Source organism: Dryas octopetala, chromosome 1 (assembly GCF_963921425.1).
Source record: "Dryas octopetala chromosome 1, drDryOcto1.1, whole genome shotgun sequence".
In the NCBI taxonomy this organism is placed as follows: domain Eukaryota; kingdom Viridiplantae; phylum Streptophyta; class Magnoliopsida; order Rosales; family Rosaceae; genus Dryas; species Dryas octopetala.
The window spans coordinates 16,065,162-16,083,528 of record NC_141366.1 but is presented as its reverse complement, the minus strand read 5'-3'; the positions used below and the strand labels follow the sequence as shown (position 1 = coordinate 16,083,528).

General features: G+C 35.7%; 4 protein-coding genes across 4 annotated transcripts; 1 reads left to right on the top strand and 3 right to left on the bottom strand.

The window, feature by feature from the left end:
- Positions 1-612: 612 nt before the first annotated feature.
- Positions 613-5,844, bottom strand: MEE51 (Phosphofructokinase family protein). The gene is made up of 16 exons (XM_086238184.1): positions 5,559-5,844; positions 5,087-5,248; positions 4,871-4,992; positions 4,556-4,609; positions 4,357-4,463; positions 4,053-4,158; positions 3,636-3,699; positions 3,370-3,458; positions 2,687-2,818; positions 2,368-2,538; positions 2,166-2,281; positions 1,848-1,959; positions 1,594-1,678; positions 1,319-1,363; positions 1,101-1,169; positions 613-886 (listed from the first exon to the last, which is right to left on the bottom strand). The coding sequence occupies exons 1-16, from the start codon at positions 5,749-5,751 to the stop codon at positions 816-818; spliced, it is 1,698 nt and encodes a 565-aa protein (XP_086094310.1). The 5' UTR covers positions 5,752-5,844; the 3' UTR covers positions 613-815.
- Positions 5,845-8,219: 2,375 nt separating this feature from the next.
- LOC147298495 (transcription repressor) lies at positions 8,220-8,729 on the top strand. The gene has a single exon (XM_086253397.1). The coding sequence runs from the start codon at positions 8,220-8,222 to the stop codon at positions 8,727-8,729; it is 510 nt and encodes a 169-aa protein (XP_086109523.1).
- Positions 8,730-14,040: 5,311 nt separating this feature from the next.
- Positions 14,041-15,455, bottom strand: LOC147298494 (uncharacterized). The gene is made up of 2 exons (XM_086253271.1): positions 14,931-15,455; positions 14,041-14,718 (listed from the first exon to the last, which is right to left on the bottom strand). The coding sequence occupies exons 1-2, from the start codon at positions 15,453-15,455 to the stop codon at positions 14,041-14,043; spliced, it is 1,203 nt and encodes a 400-aa protein (XP_086109397.1).
- A 652-nt stretch (positions 15,456-16,107) lies between these two features.
- Positions 16,108-17,757, bottom strand: LOC147298493 (uncharacterized). Its single transcript, XM_086253160.1, has 3 exons — positions 17,172-17,757; positions 16,791-16,943; positions 16,108-16,235 (listed from the first exon to the last, which is right to left on the bottom strand). Exons 1-3 carry the CDS (start codon positions 17,755-17,757, stop codon positions 16,108-16,110), a joined length of 867 nt encoding a protein of 288 aa, XP_086109286.1.
- Between the last annotated feature and the right edge of the window lie 610 nt (positions 17,758-18,367).

Here is an 18,367-nt window from a genome sequence, read left to right as displayed (position 1 = left end):
CTACATCAACATAGACTTGGTGTGATTTTTTTCTCAAAAGTGACCACACTAATTTTTTCTACCTTGCCTAGCGCCTACATCATTTGGCAGTAGGCGGTTACTCATAACCTGACCATTCCGAGGAACAAGGAGGGATGGCCGGACTGTCCCTTTGGGATAGAGGATCGTACAAATTTTTAATTGCAAAAATTAATTTTTTGATTATGCTCTACAATATACAAGAACCTTTTAGATTCACTTTATCAGAAAGGATCAAAGGAAGAGATTAATAATTCACTTAAGACTTGGTATCACAAAGACATTTAGTACTGATGTTGAAGAGAATATCAACGAATATAAAATACAAAATGCTAAAAAGTAATAGCATCAATACTCACTGATAAGAGAAATATCAAACCAATGTCGTCTTTATTTTTTGTTTTATTATTTTTCGGCATCTCAAAAGTTGCCTTTTGGGGCTACACACCTGTGTAGTAAATTCATAAACTCAATGGGTCTCCCTGACTAAAACACAAAAAAAAAAAAAAAAAGGAAACTCTGGGGTTCCAAATTTCCAATGCACCCCACCAAAAGCCGAAGGACGTGAAATTAAGGGAGAGATCCACATGAATGTAAAGGAAAAAACTTGGGCTGGGCTGACAAATACCCAAGTTCCACACATTGATGCAGAACTTTCTTGTACATCATCCTTCGTCACAATTCTACTTAAAAGCAAAGAGAATACAAAGAGGTCACCGATGCAAAACGAAGCATTGAATTGGTTTTCCCACGATATATGAAATTGCACAAGCAAGAGCTCAACAAAACGCCTAAGCTTAAACTCCAAGTTCTAAGAGCAGTGTGTGACTAAGAGCATTGGACGCTGGGCCAGAAAATTGAATGGGACCTGCAACAAAAAAAAAAAAAAAAAATCAAATAAGTTAAATAGCAAGTCACAATATAGACACGTTGCCACATTGGTTACAGTATGACAAGAATTAGCACTTATTGCATGGTTGGACTAGATTCTGAAAATGCGAGGCCAACCAAGACGGAGAAAAACAAGATACAAACTTATGAAGTTCATATAAGTATTTGTGAGAGTTGAATTCAGAACCAACCAGGGCTGATATAACGATTGTTGATAGCCCAATCATTCCTCTGCGATGCAAATTTCTTGAATGGTGCACCTGAAAATTCATTATGGAGAGAGAGTTTATGTTTAGTTGTTTGTTTGATTCAAGATTTTGAGAGTGATCATTTTTCACATGATATGTTCAATCACTATGCCTAATAGCAGGAACAGAAATACTCTCAACAAATTTTAACAAATATTTACCTTCGAGTTCTACCATTGCCTTCTTGATCACAGGCTTGAACTTACCTGGAAAAAAAATTCAACTTTCAGAAAAAGCTTCCATATTTCAGAAGACATGAAAGCCAAGGATACAGCCAAGTACATCAGACTAAAAGATCCTAAACTAATCTTCTAGAAAAATTGTCACAATATTTTCAAAGAGATGATGAGTATGACGGTAATGCCTCACCACAGGATATAGAAGACCAGGGAAAAGATACTACTACTGTAATAACAATAGTGAATGATTACTATACCATGTCTCCTCTCCACGTCCATTAATGAAGTCAATGCAGTCCCACCAACTGTCCATTCTTCCACAGGAGCAGCCAAATTCCCAACCTGGAGACATCATAAAAAGACAGTTGATATACATAAAACAAACCTTAGTCTGAAATATCACAATCAGGACAATAAACAAGGGGAATCAGCAGCAACTAATAGAAGCCTTGTCAAGAAGAAAAAGGGTTTGACAGAGTGAATAAACCAGAAATGGGATAGAGGTACAAACCGATGATATCAATCCAGTTTTCCCACTATGAAGGAGAGCTCCAGCACCATAGCCCAATGCATAGCAGTAAGTAGCATCAAAGTTAGTTGGTAAACCACACCGTCCTTCATACCTGAAAAAAAATTCAAAACAGGTGAACTAATCCAGGGATGCAATCCTTAAGCTCTCATATGCAGTCAAAATAAAATGATTGATCCACACCATCAGTGCATCAGTTACCCTCAAGCCCAGTCCCCAAAACACGAGAGTACACACACATGCACTCATTAAATAACCATCAAGCCGAAGTATCATGTCATTACGTTAAGAAATAAGTACCCGAAAAAGTGAGACTGTCCTTTGAAGTGGCCATCATATGAACCTTCCTGCCTCCTCTTCTCCAAGTCAGTTTCAACCATTTGAATAAGCATCTTCTCTGTTTCTATTTTGGCAACCTAATGGCAAAAACAAAGATATCATAAATGATGATGCCTGAAAATCCCAAGACAGGTGAAAGGCAAATAGAAAAATGGTAACTTACCTGAACATTTCCATGTGGATCTCTTTCAAGCATCAGCTGCTCTTGGATTGCTGGAGGCAGGAAATCAAAAAGCTTCAGAGACTGATTTGTAAGTTTCTTTTTCCACAGTCCCCCTTCATCTACAACATCATGGGCCAGAATTTCATTCAATTCAGCAATAAGCTCCTGTACCTGCAAATGGAAAAGTTACAAACACTATAAGTTAGCCAACACAGTTCTTTGAGCATGCAACAGTATTACATCTGATTTCTATGTAAACATAAACAGAAAAATGAAAAGGACGATGAAGTTATTAAACGTTAAAGATCAAGAATAATACCTCAGGAATGAAATCAATTAGGCCTTCAGGAATAAGAATGACACCATAGTTATAACCAAGGTCATGACGCTTCAAGATTATATTTACAATGTAGTCGGTGACATTTTTCAGTGTCTGCTTCTTTGCAGCAACCTGCAGCAAGATATTAGTCAGATATATACAATCAAATGGAAATATTTTCGTTGCGCTAATAGATTATCATTCACCATAAGGTATTTTAAAACATGGAGTATCTCCGATTTAGTAAGATAGTAACTGCCAACAAACACTAAATACTAAGGTTCTTTTATATCAGCTAAAAGTTGAGGATGACCAGCAACTATATGACATTAACAGAACTAGGGCACCAATACACGCATGGATTTTCAGATAGAATCAGATGGCCAAATAAACTTTTGAAAGTAGTGCCTCCCGTCAACCTACTCGGGAGTGAGAGTGTCACTCAAGTTGTGGCACAGACATAGATGCTTATTCCCTAATTACTCAAAAGGAAAATGCTAAAGGGACCACATGCTGACCACATGAACTGCCATGTCATGTCATGTGATCAATCAATGTAGTTAGAAAATATGATTCTACAAACATTATTCTTGCTCCAAACAACAAAAATAGTTTTTTTTTTTTTCTTAATAATGAGTAGCTAGATAAGCCCTTTGAATTTAAAGCAAAATTTGGTGAAGTACCTCTTCTCCAATAATTGTAATGTTTGGATGAGTTTGCAAAGCACACTCTAATGTAATGTGTGAAGCTGCACGCCCCATAAGCCGTACAACTGCAAAAAAATACACTCAAGTCAAAGCCACAGAGAGAGAGAGAGAGGTGGGAAAATATTGATGATAAATACATGCCAGTGACTGAAATGACCACTACAGGACATGTCTCACCTTAAGGTACCAATGATTTAAAACGATAATTTTTATCAACTAGGTAGTAAACTTGATTTACTTACAATGATAATATTTTCCGGTTGACCGGGCATCTATCATGACATTGCCAATCTGTTCTGCATAAATCTGCACAAAGTTTATAACAGAGTATTATAACTACGTTGGAGCATCATAAATTATACCAACATGTATAACGGAAGGTATCTGACCGCTCATTTAATTGCCATCAATGATTAGGTGGAATTTACACCTGACATTTTAATGAAGAATATAGTAACACCATGCATATACATAATTAACCAGAGAAACGCAAAAGTCAAACTACAATACATGCAATGCCCTTGCAAATAAAAGATTACAGGTGCTTCCATGTTGTGATATGAAAGATGAAAATTAACGAAAATAGAAATGTAAGTCGTAAAATTTGAGGTGATATTAATAGTTCTGGTAGAAACAAATAAGTTAATAGTTCTAGTCACCTTGCAAGCAGTATCAAACCCAAAACTAATGGGGACCTCTTTACATTTCAAATCACCGTCAATGGTTTTTGGGCAACCCATCACCCGAGTTTTCAGGTTCTTCCCCCTGATTTAACAGATAAAAGAGACAAATTACCAAACCTGGAAACAATTATATCAAAAGAACAGGTAAACTACTCACAATTACATCAATGGACATAAGGTTTCATTACAATAAAATGAGAGTAAACTGTTGCCACATGTAGAGAAAACAGTAATTTTCCTCTCTAGTGTAAAATCATTCCAAAGAAATTCGTCAACATACTTGAAGTTTTCCCCAAGGAGGCAGGCATTTGTATTTGAGTCATCTCCACCAATAACAACGAGCCCATCCAAATCAAGCTTCACTGCTGTTTCTTCTGCTTGCTTAAACTGAAAGTCATATCCATTAACATTTGGTTAGTTGTTAATTGCTACACAAATATATTTAACATGATGTTCCTAAAAAAGCAAACAAGAGTCACCTGCTCTGGAGTTTCAATCTTGTCTCTTCCACTACAAATCATATCAAAACCACCCTGGTAAAAAAAAAATGTGGTCAATACGTCATTATCTTCTTGTCAAAATGCAACTGCACATATATAGCTCGATACATAGCTAAGTTGATATACAATATCTGCAAAGCTTACAAGAATGTAAAAACAGACACAAACATATCCGTACGCTATTTTCACATGCATATACAGTTCGAATGTTACAGACTAATTGCTCCTTACAAGTAACTGTAATGTAGGTAAAAACCTTCATCAAACTAAATAATTCACACTCAAAATACTCACCTGATTTCTGTATGGATAAATATATTCTGAGTTGAGTTCGAAGTATTTGCCTTTCATGATCCCAGCAGGCCCGCCCCTGAAGCCATACAATGTGCTCCCTTTGGCGCGGTCTTGCAAGTAATCTAACACAAAAAAAACACAGATCGAGTTCAACCAAAATTCCAAAACAATAGAAAATTGACGAAACTGAATCGACTTGATATTCATAAGCCTCACCGTAGATTCCAGAAATCACATTGTGCCCTCCAGGTGCTTGGCCTCCAGACAAAACGACACCGATCTTCAACTTCTGATCGGATTGGACCGAATCGGACTCGCTCGGAACCAACACTGCAGATGGCTGGCCGAAAACATTCGGAAATAGCTTCGCGATCTCCTCTGAAAGTACGAAACGAGACAATCAAACAGAAATAACCAAAACGCACAGAATCTCCTGTAACTCCTGTTTGATTGCTAAGAAACAGCAGGAAAGTGAAAGTCTGAAAGAAAATATTGAACTTCGCCCGTCAAAAACAAAAACAGAAAGAAAATGACTTCACCAATACGACCAAATTACTAATTCAGTAACACTAAGGTGGAACTTCAAAATGTTCTCAGCAAGAAAACGAAGTCAAATTTCTTGGAGATCAAACGCTACTGACACCGTATGAGCACGGATCCGAGAAGAGAGTGAAAAGACGAAAATGACCTGGATTTCCGGCGGCGGAGCTAGCGGGACCATCAACGACCTTGAAGGGCTTTCTGAGCACAGAAGGGAGAGGCAGCGCGTGGTCGATACGACTCGCCTGGACCTCGCTGTAGACGGAGGCGACTCGGCCGGCGACTGGCGCCGGAGATGCCGTGCCGTCGGAGACGCCGCCGTTAGCCAATGGAGGAGACATTGTTAGACCTAACAAACACAAAAGCACACTGTCTGAGATCTTTGAGTTTAGGTGTGACTGCTAGGCAAGCGTGAATCTATCGAATTTGTCTTTGACTCAGACAGTGTTGTGTTTGTTTAAACGCGGGGTTGAGAAGGGTAAGAACGTCTTTGTGGGCCTTGGATTCTCCGCCCTGAAGGTTAGTTGCACGGTGGATTTAAGGGTAGTTTGGGAATGGATGATCGAGAATCGTGATTGGTCAGTAAGGTGGTGCATAGTATGTTATGGTGGTCTAAAGGGCAGTGGATATTAGATGAAAGCTTTTCGCGCTTACCTAACATTCGGAGGTTGGTGGGCGCCAGAAATCTAGAGGCGAAAAGGCATATTCCAGAATCGCGATTTTACGTTAGTGTTTGGTAATAAGGATTAGATTAGCCATCTCAGGTTTTAGTAGTTGAACATGAAACTATAGGCCCAATTATATGGGTACATAATTGGGCATAATTGGGCCGGTCATGATGAGCGTTGCTCAAAATTATAGGCCGATTTCAGTGCTAAGCAAGTTGGCTTCATAATTTTTTTGTTATGAAGCTAACTTAATCCCGCTATATATATTTTTTTGTGTTTTTTAATTAAAGAAAAGAAAATCGAACTTGGGTGCAGTGCCAATTCAACAGACATTCCAATTAGGCTACTTCAAAAATTACAGCCCTACTTTAATTAAATGGTTATGTTCACAATGACAATCTCATAATTATTACAGAAAATGAATGATTAAAGGGGCGTTTGAAATTATTCTTAAAAATTATTTTTCGTTTTTTTGTTACAATAGAGAGAATTGAACTTTGAAATTATTTTAATCCTAATCCATTATCTCACCTTCATTCACCACTTAAGCTGTGAATTAAAATGAGCTAGTACAATGGTCTAAAATCTGTTTTTGTTTTCATTTTTAATATTTATTAATGAATTAGGAAGGAAAATCTTAGAAAACTGTTTTTGAATAACAAACGCGCCCTTAGTAATAAGGTCATGGCTCTTCAACCAGTCTTGCTTACATGTATTTTTGTTCAGAACAATGACATACAAATCCTGATTATTAATGCCATGGAAAAGAATGTTAACTAATTAATCATATTTATTATATATGTTTCAATATTTGGGCTCAGATAGGAGACCAACCCCAAACTGTCTGTCAGCTTAAATTGGGCTGTGCATGCTTAGTTTTCATCTCAAATCGGCTTCCCAATTTATGAACCATACACAATTTGATTGTTGGACCTGTTGGCTGCAATTCGAAAGATGGTCCAACTTGATAAGCCGGCATAGTTGAAGGCTTGAAACCAGCATTGGTTTCACTTTTGTGGTTGACAGCCAGCATTTGAAAGTAATTAAGTCTATCAAACACATGGAGGCAACAACTCTACCAAGACATTGTGATCATTAGCCTATATGTCACCTTTAATATCAGGATCATGTTATGCTTTAGCTAGCTTTACTAATGATCATCATATCAACACATGCCACTCTATTCATTTAACAACTGGGTACTAGTAAATGATGCTTTTGTACGTACACATTAAGCATGATTACTTATACATAATCCAAACTGATTTGGTCACATGCTACTCACCTTGAACTACCATTTTATTTAATTTCTTTTTCTTTTTTCCGTTCTAGCTTGCTTTGTGTCCAACTTACAAAGGAGGAATCCATAAAAGAGATTCTCACCAGCTGTGTAAATCTTTGTGGGGTTTTCTGCATAATTGGATGAGGCAACAAGCAGTATTAAACAAGTAATAGAGATGGAATCTTCATCTCTCCATTAAAAGAAATTGGAGATTGAATTAATGCAAGAAGCTCGATCCATTCGGTTCATCTTATCATCTAAAACTTGAAAAAGAGACTCTAGCAAAGCATAAAACATGCTTTGTCCCTATACCATGCACCAACAACCCTCTCATCATATAATCATGTTTGGTATTTGGACCCCATTACTGAAGCTAGCCCTACTATAATATAAACATATGTGTGTGAATTTTTCTTGTAATCTCGTGTGAATCTCAAGTCATGTAGCAATCAGTCTGAATTTTCACAATCTGCAGATTGATTTATCACTATGTATTTTACTAATACACCCAAATATCCTCTCAGGCATGTGAAACCTAACCAAAAATTCCATTGTCATTATGTTTTCTTTTACAGAGCTTTAATAAATAGGCTTCATGGAACCCATACTTTCCATATTAACCAAACTTTCCAAAGCATGCCACCTAACAAGACCCAATAAAGGAAACTATGGAGGTCCCTTAAACATCATGATCACTGGCTCAATTAACTAAACCAATGTTCCCCAATTGCAATCTTACCTTTCTCTAATCATGTATTAAATGTTGTCAACACAAGACACAATCATGATAAACATGCTCCACTTGCCAATTGTGCATAAATGATTAATACTGCCCAAAATTTCCTTCAAAGCTCCAACAATGAAAGCCTCCAGGCAAGAGAGGAAGCAAGTACAGCTTCAACAGAGAGCATGCAGGGCCTTGTGTTGCAATTGCAGGCTTAGTGTTTCTTCATCCTCAGAGGAAGTAGAGAGCTCAAGTAGTTGTGATCGGTACCCTTCAATATCAAGCCTAGCACATGCCATGGTTCAAGAGAGACTGGACCAAATGATTACAGAAAGGCAGGAGGAGGCAGCAAGACATCATGTAGATCATCAGAGAAGAAAGCAGAGAGGTGATCATCATAAAGCTGCAGGAGGGGGGACTAAATTCATTGTCATGGTTGCCATGGAGAAGTGCTCTTATGATCCCAGAGACGATTTTAGGGAGTCCATGGCGGAGATGATAATGGCAAACCGGATCGAAGAGCCAAAGGATCTTCGTAGCCTCTTGAATTATTATGTTTCGATGAATTCCGAAGAGTATCATGGAATTATACTAGCGGTGTTTCATCAAGTTTGCTCTGATTTATTCTTATGTAAACTCCATTGATAAAAGTACTGTGTCAATTTTAGAATTAAGCTTTAATGGGTATTCTTTAATGAGCATGCAAATGAGGATAATGCCATTATGCATGGTATGAAATTCAGGACCGCTCTGTTTCAATCTGGCTTCACAATTAATGCAATAAATCAAACATCTAAAAACGAAAACATATTTTAATTAACCAAAAATCATAAGAGAAACTTAATTCCTTCCTTTAGTGGAGTTTTGCTATGTTCTCACTTTTCACATAAAACTAAATCAAAAATTCATTCTTCCAAATATCAAAATGCCATATACCTGCTTCTGTTGGTTCAACTAAATTTCTAACCGTTAAAAGGAAATCAGGCTTACAGTATAACTGCAGATGAATGTTGTATTCCTAATCCCCCTCCATAATTTAGTAGGAAAAATATGCCATGCTCCCATTCACCACAAGTCTCAATTAATGTGAATGTTATACCACGGCATTCTACAAACATTTGGGTAGCAAGAAGCATATGTTGAGGCACTTGAAGAACAGAAACGTGGCATGTGCAGTGTAGAAAACAAGGGGCAGTCAACTATGTTTAAACATGTCTTAGAGGCACATTGGATGCAAAAAAGTGATTTTACGAGCAATCTCATAAGGATTTCCACCATGATATCGTTGGGTAGGCCCATCAACTTCTCCTCTGCGTTTTTCTTCTTCTCCAATGCTGCTGATCACCCAAACACAAGATTCAATAACAAGTTAATTTGAATATTTATATTCAATAAAGTATATATGTACTTAGTTTCATCGAAAACAATAGAAGATGCTGTATCAAAATCATATCCATTTAAGAAATTTCTCCCGAATCAGAAACTCGGTACGATTCCCTTCAAGTCAGTTTCGGCCATCCTTTTTTAAGAAATAGGATTTCCCTGCTGATGCTTTTGGTGCTTATATCATGTTTATATCCATGAGCTGGCCTTAAACTTTTAGGGGGCTGAGGTGGACCATTGAAATTGGGCCCTCCATTCACATTCACATTCACTTGAAATTTTCGTTTTGGTAAGTACCTACAAAATTTCAAACAAACACAAACGCAAACAATAAACCTCAAAAAGGAATGAGGCTAAAATAATATGAAAAAGTTTATGGAAATCATATAAACTTTGGGGTGTATTACATTGGAGGACTATATTTTTTTATTTATCATTCAAGGACAAAACTTTCATTTTGTGTCATTGTGGTTACTTCCATTACTTCTATTTAAAATTAACTAAATTTAAAATTGCTTAACCATTTGATTATCTTTAATATCAATTTTATTTGACGAACTTTAATTTTTGCACAACTCAGATGACCAAATCATTATCGATGTGATTGAATTTTTTTTTTAGGAATGATCTTTAGGAAATAACCTAAAAAATGGATGGTTTCATCATTAAACTGCATTGTTGGGTAGTCCCTAGAGAGAATATCCTCATGTTCTCATTTTAGGACATCATGATCGCTGAACTAAATAAGTTCCCATTTGCTTTCTTACCCTCTCAAACTTGTCTACTAAATGTTGTAAAAAGAAGGGATCAACGTATTTTATTTAGCAATTATCAAAACAAGTACATCATATAACAATCTACCTACATGCAGTAGCCACTAGGCCCACTAGCCAGCATTACAAAGGCCAATGAGCAGAAATTAAAGTATGTCAAAAACTTAGAGGCAGCCATGTTATGGGAGGGGCAGATAAAACCAAAAGCCCCTTAAGGCAGAGGAAGAAGGAACCTTAACAACTTAACAAGTATTCCGCAATTTCCAGTTCTTGATTATTCCATTCTTCATCAGGAAGGGGAGACTCAAAGTAATGTTGTGAATGTTCCTTGATGTCATTGCATGTATTGCTCACGCCACAACTAAACGTTGTCAAAGATGAACTTTAAGATGTTTCATGCACATTTCCCATGACCCGGCCAATTTTATGATAGATTCATCATCCTCAGTAGATGTGTTCCATTCGATGAACTATATATGCTCCAAATTTCTAAGCATTTGAATGGAATTGAAGAGATCAGAGATGGAAATGTTGAGATTTTCCACGCCATCCATTGTAAATTAGAGTTTGGGTGTATAATGTGAGTGGCTCGATACCATACAATGGAAAGTAATTCATGCATACCCACTCACATTCTATATTTAATCGTAAGAGATAGAATTTCAGTAGTACTATTTGGCACATTGCATTTAACCATAAAGGCATCGTTTGATGTTTATAATTAGATAAATGACTAGATTCATGTGTATTTAAGGGAGAAGATGAAATATGTCTTCTAACTTGAAAAAAGATTATGAGAATTAAAGATGAATTAGTTATAAAGGGAAACTAATTATCCCACTAATCCCACCATTTTTGAGGGGGTTATAAGAAGGGATAAGTCTCTACTTATAAATTTCTAATTATGATTAATCAATATTCTTTTCTCTTCTTTTTTCAAGTTACAAACTTCTTCTTTGAATACATATAAATTTAGCCATATATATACCCTATACAATCCTATGCATCAAACGTGACCTAAGTGATTAAATTTCTACATATATATATCTAATTGAAATCAAATAAATAAATGATCAGTGTTTTCGATAAAAACATATAAATGGTTGTTGTTATAATCAAATGACTAAATGACTTTCGATTTTGAAGGTTTTTTACAAAGATGATCTTTGAAGTAGGGCTTAAAAAATAGACGGTTTGGATTTTGAGATTATATTGTGCGATGGGCCCAATATGATGATTAGCTTTGTATTAACTTACTAACCAATTAATTTTAAATCATTCTTGTGTATATATATATATATATATATAGGCTCCTTCTATTGAGGTATACCTTAACTTATTTATGTTGAGGTATACCTCAACTTATTTATGTTGAGGTATGACCTTGTTGGAGCAAATAAGTTGAGGTATAACCTTGTTGGAGCTCACACGAGTCGTTTTATGTCGATCTGAACCGTTTACAAAGATCATCTTCATTGATAGATCATCCTTACAAAAAATTAGCCAAATCGGAAATCATTTGCCTATCTAACTTTGATCAAACAAATGAACGGTTTCATCGAAAATATTTGGTTCATCCATTTATTTGATCAAAGTTAGATAGGCAAATGATTTTCGATTTGACAAATTTTTTGCAAATGGAGATGCAAATTTTTTGCCTATCTAATTTTTAGATAGGCAAATGGAGATGTAAAAAATAAACAGTTTGGATTGATACAAAATGACTTGTGTGGGCCCTAATAAGGTATACCTCAACATAAATAAGTTGAGATATACCTCAATAGAAGGAGCATGTATATATATATATATACAAGAATGCTCTCAAACTAACTAGTTAGTAAGTTAATACAAAACTAACTACCATGTTGGGCCCACTGCAAAATGTAATTTCAAAATCCGAACCGTTTATTTTTTAGGCCCTACTTCAAAGATCATTCCTGTAAAAATTCTTCAGAATCGAAAGTCATTTAGTCATTTGATTATAATAACAACTATTTTTATGCTTTTATCGAAAATACTGATCGTCTATTTATTTGATCTCAATTAGATGACTATATTATTTTCGATTTAGTTGATTTTTTGCAATGATGATCTTGAAGTGAGGCCTAAATAATTGATGGTTCAGATTATGAGATTAGTGATGTGGTGGGTCCAAAAGTATGGTTAGCTTCGTATTAACTTGCTAACTGGTTAGCTTTAAAGTATTCATATTTATATATAGGGCAATGCTAGAGTGCCCTAATCTTGTCCTAATTTTGTGCCCTAATGACATGTAATTTCAAATTAATTAAAATATTTAATTTATTTAAATATCTATTTGCCACATCAGTTTTGACAATGACAACGTTAACATCTCTTATAACTATATAACTCTTATAACATTTAAATTATGAAAAAATAGTCATTAAAAAATTCCAATTATATTAGAAGTCTTTTTAGACTAAATCACCTACAACCTCAATTAAAATCAGACGAAAAAAAAACAAAAACTGAAAAACCAGTTCCCTGTCAAAACCACCATGACCACACCAGCCAGTCAGCCACCATATATGTCTTACCGGCCATTTCTTCCCCTTCATCCCACCATTTCATCCTCTTCCCCGAGCCCACTTCTTCCTCCCACCATCACCTTTAATTTCTTTCCCCTCTTATTCCCCAGCCCATCATTTCCCGCCCCACAGTACCCCGGCCTTCTTTCCTCTCTTCTTCCCCAATTATAAAATGATAAAATTAATACTAGATTTTTTATGAAAATATAAAAATAAAATAATAATTAAAGGAATTGAAAGATGAATTGTCAAATTGGAATTTGAAGGGTTGGGGAGAAGAAATTGAAATAAAATTAATGGGTAAGATGAATTTAGATCGTTGGATGTAGAAGAGGTAATATCGTATTTTACAAAAAAAAAATGATGCACGTGGCAACTAAATAAGTTTTTTTTTTTTTTTTAAATTTGTGGGGAGGGGGAATCAAACTTGGGTGCATTATAGATAAATCTACGACCATTATAACTGGATTACCTAACAACTGCACAACTAATAAATAAGTTAATGTAGCAAATTACAATTAATGATGTGTATAAAATAAATTTGCCACATCAGATTATGGCACATAGATCTTGTGCATTACTAGAACGTACACATAGATCTTGTGCACTACTAAGGCATAAAATTTGTTCCTATATATATACTAGCATCTTGGCACAAGCTTTGAACGTGTCAATTTGCATTTTTATTGTGTTTTTTTTTTTTTTTTTCATTTTGTATTTTGTAACACATTATTTTATAACTTTCCATCACTCTCTCTACATTTCAAGGTGGTGAGGTGTATTTTTTTAAATTTTATTTTAATGATTGTATTTTAAAACTATACCCTCGATCATTTATTAGGTTGTTTTTATATAACTATTTTATTGAATGATATGTATTTTACAGAATCTTATTTTTTGTGAATCTTGTAACACCAAACCTTTTTTTCCACTTTATACTAGTAAAAAAAAAAAAATATATATATATATATATATATATATATATACATACACACATCCACACCAGCTGGTCGACACATTTATATATATAAAGCCAAATCATAATCACAAATCAAATACCATATCATTATAAGCACACAATTTATTATGACAAGCCGGCCTGCTTATTCTTAATATATTGCACATACTTATGAAAGAAAATATTTATATAATTTAAAAGTTATTGAAATTAATAAGAACCCCAACTGAGAGTTATCCCTTCATGCTTGCTTTCTCACTATTGAGTTATCTTCAGCTCACCGCGATTCAATATTACGCTTGTGACGCCTGTCTCTTATCAATATTGAGCTTCTGTTGTTCCGGGCCTTCCGGCAACGATGGGGCAGAATTGTTGGTTATTATTTTCTTGTATATGGATTTCATGGATTGACGCAATGCATGAAGCAAAGGAAATTGCGTCAGCCCCAACGCAGTAACTGGAAGAAGGGCAATAGTGTAAATCAAAGTCCTAGTCCATTTCTTCTGGAGATCTTGGATCAAGAGAAAAAGGGTAGCACTGAAGGCGAGCATGGTGAATATTAAGGACAAGAAGAGGAAGGCGAATCCAAATTGTAGCTTGCGGGGCAGCGAGTGACGAAAATCTGGGTACTCAAGGGGCGATGATAGGATAGAGAGAAACATTACGACAGACGCCAATGAGCTGACGAGCGAGGAAATGTCCATAATGGTGAAGACCCAAAAGAAAGGAGAATTCCGGAAAATTGGAAGGCCAGTAGTTGGGTCGTTACCCCCAGGAACAGTGTAGGCCGCTGCAAAGACCAGGGTGGCCACCAGAACTCCCACCACTGTGCATGCCTGAGCAGTGTCTTTGATCCACCTTTGTGCCGACTCCAGAAGCTCTTTGTGCTTCTCATTGAATACATCCACCGCTGTATTATTCTCCTTGTTGTGGTGCAAGATGTAATGAGGTGGTATTATCTCTTGCACACGCTGCACCGTACATATAAATACGTACTATTCAGATCACGTACCATTCGCTAATAAATGCAGGAAACTACATTTTAATGATTAATTAATTGCTATTTGAACCACATGAATGACCACGTACCTCGTTAACAACAGAACATATATATATCACCATGCATGTGACGATACCAAATTATATAAAAGGGAAATTTATGAGATCTAGATGAGCGGCTGACCTCGACCCAGTGCAACTCATCTTGCAATTGCATGGCAGGACCCTTTAAACGCTGATCTGCTGTATTGTGATATCTGCTATCAGAAGCTTGGTGCAATATGGTGTTGCCCTCAGCGTCCATCCTGGGAGTCAACCTTGACATAATTGATTTTCTGCTTCTGAGAAGCTTAAAGATGTCATACTGACGGTACCTAATGGCCAAATGCAGAATGTTGTGTCCATTTTTATTAATGTGCTCAACGGCCTGAGGATGCACCTTCAGAATCTCTTTCACAATCCGCACTGCTCCTCTGGTGGTTGCTAAAAGCAATGGAGTAAACCGCTTAGATTGATCTATAGCAAATCGTTTCTTCTCCTCTTCTAATCGTTTCTTCTCCTCTTCTACTCGTTTCTTCTCCTCTTCTGTCTGAGGCTTCTTTTCTAAGGGTGTCGAATCTTGTACTGATATGGTACGATCTTCCGATGGCTCTCGTTTTCCGTCTGTATGTACGGCAGTAGTTTCCAGAAGCCCCAGAGAAACCGTCATGTCTTTTTCTTTTTCATTTAATTGGTTACTTGTCTTCCATGAAAAGTCTTGCTTCACGAGTGAATGGATCAGTTTCCTTAGTGATTTTTTATTTTTCTTTTCCTGCCAGATCACATTGATCACCTGCCACCCTATTTTATATGGTCAAGAAAAATTAAGGGCAATAAGTGCATGCATATACATGTATATATATAATGTCATTTAATGATATAGGCCTCTATTTGTTAGATTTTTACTCAATAGTCATCTTTATAAAAAAAATAACTAAATTAAAAACTATTTAACCATTCGATCATCTAATATATTTTGGCCAACAAATAATCACAATGATAATTAATGGTTAAATAAATTTTAACTTTGCTGATTTTTTATAGAGAAGATTTTTAAATGATAAGCTAGATGAAATTAAATGCATATGAAGAATTTTTTTTGAAAGGAAAGACCATAACTTAAACAACCTTTTGCGAGGGAGGTCCACATGGAAACGTACTTCTGAAACACTGCAATTTAATTTATGCATGCAACTCGGTCAGGATCAGAAAAATATATATATGAATGAGCATGTGTCCTATATATATATTATAAATCAGATTAAGAATTAAAACATTTTAGCATTTGATATATATATGTATCATAATTGTTTAAAATCGATTTATAATATTTGATTACCCGAAAGCTTCTTCCAACGGAAAGATTGGCGGGGCTGATTTCTACCCAAGCTGCTCTCCACATCGTCCTTTTGAGTTGGTGGCTCCCGATCATCATCTTCAAGAGGAAGGCCTGCATAATATATAATATATGTTCCGGTTAGTACGTCTACAAACATTAGGAAATTACTTCATCACAACATATATATACACCAATTAGTTATTAATTAGTTTTTTTGGAAGAGATCGATCTTAAATTCCAATATCGATCTCGTCCTCCAAATTAAATATCTCATTTCATGAAGATATCTTTCAATTAATTTTATTTAAGGAATTCTTCACGGGCTCACTCCATGAATCATCTATTTTTTAAGTTTATATTTAAAAATCATTTTTACAAAAAATTGAAAAATCAGAAATTACTAAGCTATTTAATAATAATAAATAGATATACAAAATATTTTTGATAAACAGTTGAAATGATGACCATTTAACAAATGTTTTGCAATAATAATCTTTTAATGGAGACCTAAAATGTAGACAGTTTCGATTATTAAAATACAATATGGAATGAGTCTTACAATTGATCTCTTAAATAATTACTTTTTATGAAATCCCTTAATAGAAGAGACATGTTATATATATATATATGTGTGTGTGTATGTGTGTGTGATAGAATATGTCGTACAATTATAAATGAGCTTCTTGATCCATTTGTTTTTATGAAATTTTGGTTTGAAGGCCAATGGCATTTGGGCTAGCAATTGAAGGCTTGTCAATCCCTTATCTTCCATTTTTTCCCCAAGAACTTTGTAATTTTTTTGTAAGTAAAGAGCAGTCTCTGCATTAGAATAAAGCCAAAAGAGAGGGAGTTAAATGTACAACATAAGCCAAAATATGAATAATTTGTAATCAATTGGAGATGAATGTATTGAAAGGAATATAATTAATATAATAAAAGGTAGAGAAATTAAAAGGAATGAATCCAATTGCAGGTACATATATACTTAATTAATATATTATATAGTAGCATATAATTATATATATATGTGATGAGAGAGATATATACCAAAGTGTTGGCTAATGACCGCTATATGAAGAATGGACATATTATCAACAGTTCTGTAGAAGTGAAAATTATTCATTTCCAATCTGTGACAGAAAAGGTGGACCAAATTTGTTTGACCGAAGGAAGAAGCTCGGTAGACTGGGGTTTCTCCCAACTTGTTCCACATCCTTAGTAGACGTTCACCGTACTTACGCCTTTCTTCTGGATCCACATAGAACCCGTCCAACAAGAATTCTGCTGCTTTCTGATTTCCGGACACGGTAACCTCATGAAGAACGGAGTTTCCATGGCAATTACGCTTCTCCAGGGCATCGCGTTTCCGCTGATCATCATTGTCGACCAGATTAAGCAGTTTCTCAAGCACGTCTTTGCCTTGGAGGCACAGTGAGGCTGCAATGTGAAGTACACTGTCTAGGTCCAATGTCATTGCGATAAGTAACTGTCCCTTGTTCTTCTCAAAGTGTTGTATCACGCTTTCCCACTCATGGTTCAAGGCCGAGTTGTAGACCTCTTCCATTCCTGCAAATGGATTTTTGTCACCACCCTCGCTCTCTTTCTGCATTTTAATATACCGATCCATCTCCATATTTTTCTACGTACTCGATCGCGCCATCAAGTGTTGCTCATTGCTTTCTTATATACTGCTTTTGCTTGCATTACCTAGTACCTTCAATAGGAATTTTCTAAATTTGCAAGCATATACTTTGCTTAATTACTTAACAAACTCCAAAAAGCATAAATATCAATTTCAGGTTACTATGTGTTTCCTGATAACTTGGTCCCTACATACTTGAGGAGAATAATAAAAGTACACTGAATGTATCTGCCTAAAGTATCTCCCTTTGCGTAGTTAATAATACACTGAATGTAGATTCTGTGTGCAGCATATGTCGTTTTGTGAATTATGTGGTGACTAGTACGTGAATATATATGAACACCCCAATATGAAGGGAGGCCTTGGCCTGAAGCAGATAAAAACCATGAATAGATTCAAGTCTTGTTGGCTAAGGCTAGCAACTTGGCGCCTTGTTCAGGGTGATACAGGCTTTTGGGCCCAAACTGGACTTTAGTTTGTTTGGACCACTAATCTGCTTTAATATTTATTCTTTTTTTGTTTTGGTCAAAATCTGCTTTATTTATTCCAGCTGGCGTTGTTTGGTATGATGTCTCTTAGGGCTCGTTTGGCACTGCTTTTA